This window comes from Ctenopharyngodon idella, chromosome 9 (genome assembly GCF_019924925.1).
Source record: "Ctenopharyngodon idella isolate HZGC_01 chromosome 9, HZGC01, whole genome shotgun sequence".
Classification (NCBI taxonomy): domain Eukaryota; kingdom Metazoa; phylum Chordata; class Actinopteri; order Cypriniformes; family Xenocyprididae; genus Ctenopharyngodon; species Ctenopharyngodon idella.
This window is the reverse complement of record NC_067228.1, coordinates 36,329,691-36,342,361: the sequence shown is the minus strand read 5'-3', so window position 1 is coordinate 36,342,361 and position 12,671 is coordinate 36,329,691. Positions and strand designations below refer to the sequence as shown.

Sequence of the window (12,671 nt, the reverse complement as noted above, 5' to 3'; positions counted from 1 at the left end):
CTGAAATAAGGCCACAAAATAAATACAAAATATGTGTTCACAAGACTTCTGGGTATTGGAGGTTGAATTTTTGCTTCAAAATGATGTAAAAATTATCCTGCCTACTTGTTCATATAAAACAATATATTGATTTAAATTTTGTCAAGAAACACAGTATGTGTGGATGCGTGAATCTTCATGAATAATGCTGTGATTCACACCTGAGAAGACAAAGACCCTCATAATGACCTGCATAATGACCCGCATAATGAGCTCTTTCAGTCAGGTAGGCTATGTGAAAAAAACCCTCTGATAACAGGATCATATCAGCTGTATTAATGTAAATATAATGTCCACTCATCAAAAAAAAAAAAAAAAAAAAAAAAAAAAACATGATTTTTGTGATCTCATGCATGCATGTATTATTGCACATGTGAAGAAAATTTTGTTTAGGCCTATTATAGTTTAAATTACAGTACTAGTCAAAAGATTGGACGCATTACTATTATAATGTTTTTAAAAGAAGTCTTAAGTCTCTAACCAAATAACGGTTTTCTATTTTAATATACTTTAAAATATAATGTATTTCTGTGATGCAAAGCATCTGAACATTCATGTTACCTCTATGACATTTCATATAGGCTATTATATTTGTTATATTATATAGCCTAAATGTTAATGTGCAGTTGACAAACCTTACAAAGATCTAAGACTCAAGCTACACATTTTGACCTCTGTTTTACTCTTATAGTGACTGTAATTTGTTAATAGCCTATGCGTCAGGAGTTATGAATATGAAAAACGGAGTCGTTACCTTTGACAAAACAACATCCATCAGGGCTTTTAGCTTAAAAGAATGCACATTTGGAAAAATATTGATGGATTCTCATATGTTTATGTCAATTTTCTATACAGAGGAGTAATATTTATTCAATATTTATTGTCATCACTGTGAGCGCTGGATACTGTGTTTTCAATTCATACTTGCAACCGGAGGGCGCTCTGTGCACATTTAGTCCACAAATGACTCAGTGAAGTGTTGTCTAAGTGTTTAACACACTTCTTGCGTTAAACACTTAGACAAACGCACTTCTTGCGTATAGACAAACGCACTTCTTGCGTTAAACACTTAGACAAATGCACTTCTTGCGTTAAACACTTGGACAAAACGTACATCTTGCATATAGACAAATGCACTTCTTGCATTAAACACTTAGACAAATGCACTTCTTGTGTATAGACAAATGCACTTCTTGCGTTAAACACTTAGACAAACGCAGTTCTTGCGTTAAACACAGATAAATGCACTTCTTGCATATAGACAAACTCACTTCTTGCGTTAAACACTAAGACAACACACTTTGTGTATAGACAAATGCACTTGCGTTAAACACTTAGATAAATGCACTTCTTGCATATAGACAAACGCACTTCTTGCGTATAAAGACAAACGAACTTCTTGCATTAAACACTTAGATAAACGCACTTCTTGCGTATAGTCAAACGCACTTCTTGCATTAAACACTTAGACAAATGCACTTCGTGTATAGACAAACGCACTTCTTGCGTTAAACACAAACACAGCGCAGCGCAGCGCAGCGCCGCGACACGTCTTTAAAATTCGAACACATTGTTTTCTATTGTTTTCCGAGTCATAGCTGGGTGCCGCGGAAAGGCGCCGAATGTCGCCGCCGGTGTGCGTACACTTATAGAAAACAATGCGCTGCGCGGCGCTGAGCTTCGCGTCCGGTGTGCGAGCCCCTTTAGACAAACGCACTTCTTGCGTCAAACACTTAGAAAAACGCACTTCTTGCGTTAAACACTAAGACAAATGAACTTCTTGCGTTAAACACTAAGACAAACGCACTTCTTGTGTATAGACAAACACACTTCTTGTGTATAAAGACAAATGCACTTCTTGTGTATAGACACTCACTTCTTGCGTTAAACACTTAGACAAACGCACTTCTTGCGGTAAACTATGAGGGGCCGTATAAGCCATAATTAATTCTGGCACTCTCACACACATACATTCTCCTTTCACACACATACATTTTTACTCTCAGATACATACAATCTTTCACATACATACATTTCTACTCTCACACATTTACATTCTCCTTTCACATACATGTGTAAATTTTGGGTTGTTTTTAGCCCAAGGGCTGGGTAAACATAGGACAGAACACAGGTTGGTCTAATTTTACCCAGCATAAAGGGTTGATTTTATTAATTATTTTTTTTCTATGATATAGCTTATTTAGTACTTACAGATTAAATTATCTAAACCAGTGGTTCCCAACCTTTTTAACCTCAAGTATCCCCACAACTCCATCAATAAGGCAAGTACATCAAGTACACCTTTATCAACACTAAACAAAAGTAAATGCGGCGTTTATATTTTAATGCAGTTGTAACAATTACCTAATTTACCAATGAACCAGTTTTATTGATTACAATTCAGACTTGAAGATATTGGGAAATTTTAAATAAGAAACACAATGTAATTGGACATTCCAGCACTTCAAATGTTATTTTGAATATGATGACACAAAAATGATTTATTCATCCTTCAGAGATTGTCCCCATTTGTAAAACTGAAAGTTTCAAGATGTAGGAAATCCAACATTTGATTGAAAACAAACACTTTTATTTAAATAAAAAAGACACGAAAAATAGGCTGCCACTATAACCAGTAGATGGCGGTAGATAAACACTTATTGGCTTATAAAGTTCAGCACTTTATGCACTAAAGTAGGAAAAGTCTTTCAAATCTTTAAATTACAATATGTCTACTACGCTTTTTATGAGAGGATTTGTGAGTGTAGGACTGGCACTAAAAAGAAACTTATTCAATGTTTTGAGGGATATTGAGCTGAGTTTAACAAACAATTCTGATTGGCCATTATTTTCAACAGTAAAGCATGTGCTTGGCTACAATACTCAATGCTGCAAAATCATGTTGTAAATAGACACATTTGCAGCGATTAACGCGCCAGATTGGGCTGAAGCAGGGGTGACTGAATGCATTCAGCAAGTCTATTACACCTAAGCGACAGGGGACATTAAAACGCTTAATGTACTAAGTGATATTAACAGACCAAACTTAGTAGCTAAACATCATACTAATAAAGTATACTACAGAAAAGCAGTTGAGCCGAGAATTTGAATTTTCCTCCCACAGACATGGCTTAATATACTAAGAGAGTGATACATGACCAAACTCCGTAAACATCATACTAATATACCATACTATGTACAGCAAAAGCAGATGAGCCCAGAATATAAATGCAATTCGTTTAATTACACGTTGTTTTCCTCCCATAGATACCGTTGTAAAGAAAAAGCTTAACGTCACTTAATGTAGCCTACTAAGTGATTAAAGGTCAAATTCTGCACAAAACAACCAGTGGAAAACGTCACCGTCATCAGACTCAACCAAGTGGAACATAAATATCACTTAACCAAACCTCTTTCCAGAGACCTTGGTATTGTTGTATTTATCAGTATATAATTTCCTAATTCCCATTAGATGTAATATATCTGATGTTAGTTAATAACAAATAATCTTTCGTTTATTTGTTTAGTGCATAATAAGGTTCTCCACCTTATTATTTTCAGAGGAACAGTTTATCTTTCCATAAGATAAAGTAACTCGTCCATAGCCACACTCAACTTAATCACTTGTATTCTATGTATCTTATGCACTTTATTTTATTCCTTTTTCAATCATGGTATTCATTTAGTAGTTGAGTTAGTTATTCTTGTTTATCTTTTTGTTAATAAAATTTATTTTATTACACTTGTGTCTTCCTTGTGCTGATAATACAGAAAAGGCTCTACAAGTTAGCAATCTCACCAATCTTTCAAATAAATCAGCTGACCACTTTACATTAATTCTAAATGAATGAAAGCCCCTGTTGAGAGTGTTCTCATACTGCTGAGGTAAAAGACCTTGACTGGTGCCCTGAACTAGGAAAAGGGGGGGAAGTGATCATCTTATGTACTCATAACCACACCTTAAGAGACGTGTGATCCAAAAATCACAACGTCAGCGGTGACGTGAGTTAGGGCTGGGCGATATGGCTGAAAACTGTATCACGATATCAGTGTTTCATATCGGTCGATATCGATAATTATTGATATTTTTTATGACCCATTTAAAATAAGGACCAGGAGAAAAATATATTACATTTAAACATTTTTATTTTAAACTTAACCTTCCTCTGATCATAATCCCCTCAGTTATTAAGACAGAAATGTCAACAACCATGGAAAACTCAAATAATTAAAATGTTGCGCGGTGTTGCAGCTACAGATGTTGTTGGTTGAATACGGCTGTGCTCCAAAGGGTGAGCGCAGCTAAGGTGGTACATCAAGTTCGTGGTATTACCAGTCTTGGCGGGGACCACGGTCTTGCATAATTTGCAGACGACATTGGTCTGACTACTGTAACGAGTAGAAATATAGTGTGGCCCCTTTAAGAACTGCGCGCTCGTGTTAAACTGTTGAAGATCTGCATGGTATGTGTGATCAGAGCACCGCATGTATGCGGGTTATTTTCAGTCTTTTTCTGTTGCTCCTTTGTTTGTTTTATTTATCAAGTAATGCTGTGGACGGCACAACATTTGTGACAGACAGTCACCAAAGTTCCATGGGGAATAAAGCGCCGGTTATGTGATACAATCGCCTCTGTGAAGTCTGTCTAATAGTGAGCTATCCCTGTTTACTCCGTAACCACCGCATTAAACTACGGTCAGACTTATAATATCCAAAAAACTGCCATACTGGCGAGCTGACTTTTCCTCTTTTATTTACAATTTCCTCGCTCGTTGCGGCACTCATTTTCTGCTTATCAGTCGCCGGTTACTGAAGAGGAATCCAGCAGACCAGCACGAGACAACGATATGGGGCAACTAAACTGATACTGTTACATGATTGGCTGTTAGCGTGTCACTCCCTACGTGGCTAGGTTACCAGAGAGCGAGGGCCTTTGTTAATGCAACCAAACTTGCTTCGCAACCTCTGTTTTCTTTCGACGAAGAATAAAAAATATCGAACGTTTTATCGAACACATTTTTTATTGATATCGATCACGTGTCTATCGCGATACATATCGTTATCGTTTTATCGCCCAGCCCTAACGTGAGTACCAATCCCTATTTTACTTCGTGTCCTTGGATGGGCGAAAGTAAAATCACTACACGTTAAACACTTAGACAAACGCACTTCTTGCGTTAAACACTTAGACAAACGCACTTCTTGCGTATAGACAAACGCACTTCTTGTGTTAAACACTTAGACAAATGCACTTCTTGCGTTAAACACTTAGACAAACGCACTTCTTGCGTTAAACACTTAGACAAACGCACTTCTTTCGTATAGACAAACGCACTTCTTGTGTTAAACACTTAGACAAACGCACTTCTTGCGTATAGACAAACGCACTTCTTGCGTATAGACAAACGCACTTCTTGTGTTAAACACTTAGACAAACGCACTTCTTGCGTTAAACACTAAGACAAACGCACTTGCGTATAGACAAACGCACTTGCGTTAAACACTAAGACAAACGCACTTCTTGCGTATAGACAAACGCACTTCTTGCGTTAAACACTTAGACAAACGCACTTCTTGCGTTAAACACTAAGACAAACGCACTTCTTGCGTATAGACAAACGCACTTCTTATGTTAAACACTTAGACAAACGCACTTCTTGCGTATAGACAAACGCACTGACAAACGCACTTCTTGCGTATAGACAAACGCACTTCTTGCGTATAGACAAACGCACTTCTTGCGTTAAACACTTAGACAAACGCACTTCTTGCGTATAGACAAACGCACTTCTTGTGTTAAACACTTAGACAAACGCACTTCTTGCGTATAGACAAACGCACTTCTTGCGTATAGACAAACGCACTTCTTGTGTTAAACACTTAGACAAACGCACTTCTTGCGTTAAACACTAAGACAAATGCACTTCTTGCGTATAGACAAACGCACTTCTTGTGTTAAACACTTAGACAAACGCACTTCTTGCGTTAAACACTTAGACAAACGCACTTCTTGCGTTAAACACTTAGACAAACGCACTTCTTGCGTTAAACACTTAGACAAACGCACTTCTTGCGTTAAACACTTAGACAAACGCACTTCTTGCGTATAGACAAACGCACTTCTTGTGTTAAACACTTAGACAAACGCACTTCTTGCGTTAAACACTAAGACAAACGCACTTGCGTATAGACAAACGCACTTGCGTTAAACACTAAGACAAACGCACTTCTTGCGTATAGACAAACGCACTTCTTGCGTTAAACACTTAGACAAACGCACTTCTTGCGTTAAACACTAAGACAAACGCACTTCTTGCGTATAGACAAACGCACTTCTTATGTTAAACACTTAGACAAACGCACTTCTTGCGTATAGACAAACGCACTTCTTGCGTTAAACACTTAGACAAACGCACTTCTTGCGTTAAACACTTAGACAAACGCACTTCTTGCGTATAGACAAACGCACTGACAAACGCACTTCTTGCGTATAGACAAACGCACTTCTTGCGTTAAACACTAAGACAAATGCACTTCTTGCGTATAGACAAACGCACTTCTTGCGTATAGACAAACGCACTTCTTGTGTTAAACACTTAGACAAACGCACTTCTTGTGTTAAACACTAAGACAAACGCACTTCTTGCGTTAAACACTTAGACAAGCGCACTTCTTGCGTATAGACAAACGCACTTCTTGTGTTAAACACTAGACAAACGCACTGCTTGCGTTAAACAGTAAGACAAACGCACTTCTTGCGTTAAGACAAACTATAGACAAACGCACTTCTTATGTTAAACACTTAGACAAACGCACTTCTTGCGTATAGACAAACGCACTTCTTGCGTTAAACACTTAGACAAACGCACTTCTTGCGTTAAACACTTAGACAAACGCACTTCTTGCGTATAGACAAACGCACTGACAAACGCACTTCTTGCGTATAGACAAACGCACTTCTTGCGTTAAACACTAAGACAAATGCACTTCTTGCGTATAGACAAACGCACTTCTTGTGTTAAACACTAAGACAAACGCACTTGCGTATAGACAAACGCACTTGCGTTAAACACTAAGACAAACGCACTTCTTGCGTATAGACAAACGCACTTCTTGCGTTAAACACTTAGACAAACGCACTTCTTGCGTATAGACAAACGCACTTCTTATGTTAAACACTTAGACAAACGCACTTCTTGCGTATAGACAAACGCACTTCTTGCGTATAGACAAACGCACTTCTTGCGTATAGACAAACGCACTTCTTGTGTTAAACACTTAGACAAACGCACTTCTTGTGTTAAACACTAAGACAAACGCACTTCTTGCGTTAAACACTTAGACAAGCGCACTTCTTGCGTATAGACAAACGCACTTCTTGTGTTAAACACTTAGACAAACGCACTTCTTGCGTTAAACAGTAAGACAAACGCACTTCTTGCGTATAGACAAACGCACTTCTTGTGTTAAACACTAAGACAAACGCACTTGCGTATAGACAAACGCACTTGCGTTAAACACTAAGACAAACGCACTTCTTGCGTATAGACAAACGCACTTCTTGCGTATAGACAAACGCACTTCTAATGTTAAACACTTAGACAAACGCACTTCTTGCGTATAGACAAACGCACTTCTTGCGTATAGACAAACGCACTTCTTGCATTAAACACTACGACAAATGCACTTCTTGCGTATAGACAAACGCACTTCTTGTGTTAAACACTAAGACAAATGCACTTCTTGCGTATAGACAAACACACTTCTTGCGTTAAACACTTAGACAAACGCACTTCTTGCGTATAGACAAACGCACTTCTTGCGTTAAACACTAAGACAAACGCACTTCTTGCGTATAGACAAACGCACTTCTTGCGTTAAACACTAAGACAAACGCACTTCTTGCGTATAGACAAACGCACTTCTTGCGTTAAACACTTAGACAAACGCACTTCTTGCGTTAAACACTTAGACAAACGCACTTCTTGCGTATAGACAAACGCACTTCTTGCGTTAAACACTAAGACAAACGCACTTCTTGCGTATAGACAAACAACACTTATATACACGCATGCGCTACCCCTGGGACCTGGAAGTTACTTCTCTTTTCATTTTAATCAATTCAATCAATTATTTCAATCAACTATTTTAAATTCTATTAATTTCAATTCAATTTTGGTTTGTTTTGGTTAAGTCTTAGGCAGTCACCACGCAGGCATTAGCTCACAAGGGGCCACACAAAACAAATATAAGCAGAATTGCTTACCTTATTTGTATGGCGCCTTTGTTTTGTGAAGCCCCATGCCAGCACGCCCACCGCAGTTCCACCCCAACCTCTTCCCGGCTCCTGGCTCAGGGCTCGCCAATTATGTTGTGGCAAATTCGATGTCTCTGTGTCCCTTCAGTTCTGTTCTCGAAGAAAAACTCACAGAGTCGAAGTTCCAGGTCTCAGAAGTATTTAACTTTATTGACAAGCAACAAAGTGAGATGCCAGCTGTTCATCTGAATCTCTCTTAGCTGGGGCACATTATTTATACATTTTATTTTATACATTTATACATCTCTTAAAACACACCAAAGTAATATCATTGGCTGGTAATATCCACCCTTACATTTTCCCATATTCTCACTTACAGGGGCTCTCCTCCCACACCCCCTTCCGATTTACTCCCTGACCTTTCTACCACAGTCACTGCACTAATATAATTGCAGGTGTTACTTATGTAAGAGACAATTTTCTTAGTAAGGGTGGCCGACTGCCAACTACTGTACATCTTTTACCTTAATGGTCAACCCTTTTCCCATGGGCCAACTGAAACATTGTATCAAAACAGTCAACACTCCCCGGAGGCAAGAAGCCTTCACGTGACACCCTTAATAATGGTCTTATTCATTTCACAGCCACCTGTTGTCTGGTGGAAAATTACCAACAAAATATACTCAGTGGCCAAGTTAACTTGTCTGACCCTAACAGTTACATAGGCCAAGAGGCCTCAAAACACTTCTAGCTTTTATAGTAAGCAAACTAATTCTACAATTGTTTTCTATAGGATGGATAAAATACTCCATCAAATCCCCCCTCTGGGAGTCTCTTAATTCCCACTTCCATTTCCCTTTTCCCAGAGTTCAACCTCACAAGTCAGCCCTCTCATCTTCTGTCTCAGGACCAATAGTAGTCCTCCTTTTCACTACCAAATGGCTGCCTCATGTGACTGCACTCCAGAAGAGGTCAGAGTCAAACATCACTGCCCATAATTTTTACTAGGGAAGTGTAAAAGGCTCTGCCTCCCTAACTAAACACTCTAGGGGGTCAACAAAATCAAAAACAAATCAACAATTTGTGTTAAAGCATGTGTGTGGAATGTCTTGGCCTTGCCCATGGTTGTCATGGTTATGTAGAATATATCAGTGATTAAGCTCATAGTTAATATAAGATTATTAAAGATATTAATTTTGATGCACTGGTTTTCCCATGGTGTCAGAGGAACTCTCAGGCGCTTCCGGTGGCCTGGAGCGCCTAGGGCACTATCTGGTGTTGGGGCTGACATAACAGTGACAAAGTAGATAAAGTTGAAGTAGATGAGTATCTTTTAAGTCTAGTATAAAAAAGCTTTGATTGTTCCCTACACAAAATTATCCCCAAACAGCTGTCAAAAATAATGTTTTATTTTAACTGTCATTTATCACAGTATATTAATTATGATGACACGATCATCAGAGATGAACCAGTCAAAAGTAGTTCCCTTTCAATACTTCACTCATACTGCGTGTGGGGGAAAAACTCTTTTTCCTCGATACTGAAGCCTTTTTCAATAACGCAGCACAGCTCACTTGTCTCCGGGCGCTGAGCCCCTTTGCCCCGCTGTTTCTTCCTCACAGGCTCGTGGGAGGAAGAGAACGGTAGAGCGCAAATGGCGGGACCGCTTTCCGCGAAGAAAGCGATCCGTGAGCGCAGAGAGGCGGGACTCATGTTCTCACAGTGAGAACATGAAGTCCCGGTGAGCGCCGCCTCTGCGTGGCACTTGCCCAGGCAGAAAACGCACTCACTGTGCCACAGTTGCAGTGCGACATTTGTAACAATGCCACAGCTCTTTTAGAGCGGTGAAAATCGCTGGAAATAGCTCTTTTAGAGAGCGGTTATAAACCGCTGCAATATACTCTTTAGAACGCGCCGGATGGCGGCAGGGAAAGCGCCGAGAGAGAAACCGGAAGCGCGAAGTGGGCGGCTCGAGAGCGGCGCTCGAGGGCGGGCAGTCTGCGAGGGCGCCAGCGCTGCAGGTGTTCAGCGAGTCTCAGCTGGTCTGCTGCGCTGCCTCTTCAACGGCGAGAAGTGAGCTTTTCCAGCAGACGAGAAAGCAAAGGCGTTCAGTCTCGAAGTCCAGCGAAGAGAAGCGTCGTCGTCGCTGAAGGAGAAAGATCTAAAATCCTATGGCGAAATGCTCGCTTATATGGCCAGACGTCCCGCCCATTTTGGCAGGCTTTGGCGCGCTGCATCGCCATAGGCTCGCGCAGCTCCGCCGCACCATCATTGGTTCAAAAAGTTTCCCAGTTTGAACCAATGGCCGTGCAGTTACACTGCGTTATTGAAAAAGGCTTCAGTATCAAGGAAAAAATGAGTTTTTCCCCCACACGCAGTACTCATTCCGTATCTCAGGGAACCAAGGTTACGTTCGTAACCGAGTACGTTTTCTAACAACTGCACTCCTCATTGAATGCAAATTTGTCAGATGAGGGCACGGGACATGGGATTTCAACAAACATGGGATTTCCAAATCCATATCACTCTGATCCAGATTAAACTTTTTGAACAACTGGGCCTTGATGATCGCAGTTACACAAATCACATGAGCACTTCTGTAGTATCAGTCTGATACAGTTGGAGTCTGTTACATTTTGAAGAAAACTGGATACCTGAGAGATTTGCAGTTTCCGGGGATGGAGGGATGGAGGCACACACTGGCGGTCTGGGGGGTGTGCTGTGACCGATGATAGTGACATTCACGCAGTACTTTCGGCCAGGGTCCAGGTCGGTAATGGTCCCGTACCCTAACCCGGCAAAGTCCACATCAAACTAGAAGTCAACACAAAGAGCAGCAAATACTTTATTTATGATGTCAAATGTTGTATTAAATTAATGCACACATTTAACTGATTTATATGGAGGTTATACTAGAGCAGAGGGATTTCTCAGTTGGATCTGATATGGTGAACTGCAGTTGCAGCTCTGAGGAGTCAGAGATTTTTGTAGATTTATTGTCTATATAATAGGATTTTAGGCATTTCTAGGCAATTTAGTCATTAGATTAAAAAAATAAATAAAATAAAAATGGAAATGCCAAGCATTAAGTACTGTTAATAAAGGTGCGTAATGACCTGATCAGCTCCATGGTTAAGTGTAAGTTCTGACAAGAATGGTGAAAATAACTCCCAGAAAACATAATGGGATCATTTAGATTAACAAAATTTGATATAATTCTGAAAACATTTAAACACCGTCTTGTTGACAGAGGTGTTTTACACTAACTCCACATTTACCATTAATCTGACTGAGAAAAAATGACAAAAGAAACCTGTCTGATAACAGGATCAGTGGTGTGGAGAGTAATGTTAGCTTTTGAAACGCAAGACCCGAGTTCAAATCGGGCTTTTTTCAAACTCATTCTTCACCCTTTTCCCATCAGATCAGAAAGGTGTTTATTTTATTATAAAAATGAAAAACATATTTAAAAGTGGAAATAAAGTGCCTAGCAGGTATTTAAAGGATTAGTTCACTTCAGAATTCAAATTTCCTGATAATTTACTCACTCCCGTGTCATCCAAGATGTTAATGTCTTTCTTTCTTCAGTGGAAACAAAATGAAGGTTTTTGAGGAAAACATTCCAGGATTTTTCTCCATATAGTGGACTTCACTGGGGTTCAACGGGTTGAAGGTCCAAATGTCAGTTTCAGTGCAGCTTCAAAGAGCTCTACATGATCCCAGACGAGGAATAAGAGTCTTATCTAGAGAAACCATTTTCTAAAATAAATAAAATTATATACGTTTTAACCACAAACGCTCATCTTGCAGTGCTCTGTGATGCGCCATGCATTACGTAATCACGTTGGAAAGGTCACGCCTGACGTAGGTGGAAGTACCGATCCAGTGTCTACAAAGCAATCATGAATTGGTAAAACAATGATTTAGGGCGATTTTGAAGTTGGAGGAGAAAATTAGGGTGTTTTCACACTTGGTTCGATTGCCTGGACCGAACCCGAGTTCGATTGCTTCCCCCTCCACCTGCCCCCACTGGACTGTGTTCATATTATATTATTTGGGTCCAACCTGCGGTTTGTTTGCGTCATCAAACCAGCAGCTGTTTACTCCGTTGCTTAGTAACGACGGCGCAGGAGAAGGCGGCAAAATGCATAACGTTGCTCTGCGTTGCTCTCCTCACTTTTATATTTTTGAACCATTGGTTTTGTTCATAAGGGCACTTGCGTCTATCTGCCGCGAATGCAGAACGCTAAGGGCGAGCAGAAATGAGAAAGGCTACACTACAGCTCTCTGCTTGCAGCACGTCAGTCACGCTCATTGGGAAAGTGAGTGAAACACACTCACAAACACACATTTTTATCAAATAATACAGTATTAA

At 39.8% G+C, this 12,671-nt stretch overlaps 1 protein-coding gene across 25 annotated transcripts in view; it reads right to left on the bottom strand.

Moving 5' to 3' along the window:
- The window catches only part of crfb1 (cytokine receptor family member b1), a 109,937-nt gene that overhangs the window by 45,822 nt on the left and 51,444 nt on the right, over window positions 1–12,671 (bottom strand). For 3 of the 25 annotated variants that reach the window (XM_051907074.1, XM_051907071.1, XM_051907041.1), the window contains exon 5: window positions 10,951–11,110. The exons of the other annotated variants lie outside the window; for them this stretch is intronic. In XM_051907074.1, the coding sequence (XP_051763034.1) occupies window positions 10,951–11,110 (160 nt within the window). The remainder of the gene's footprint in view (window positions 1–10,950; window positions 11,111–12,671) is intronic. 25 annotated transcript variants of the gene reach the window in all.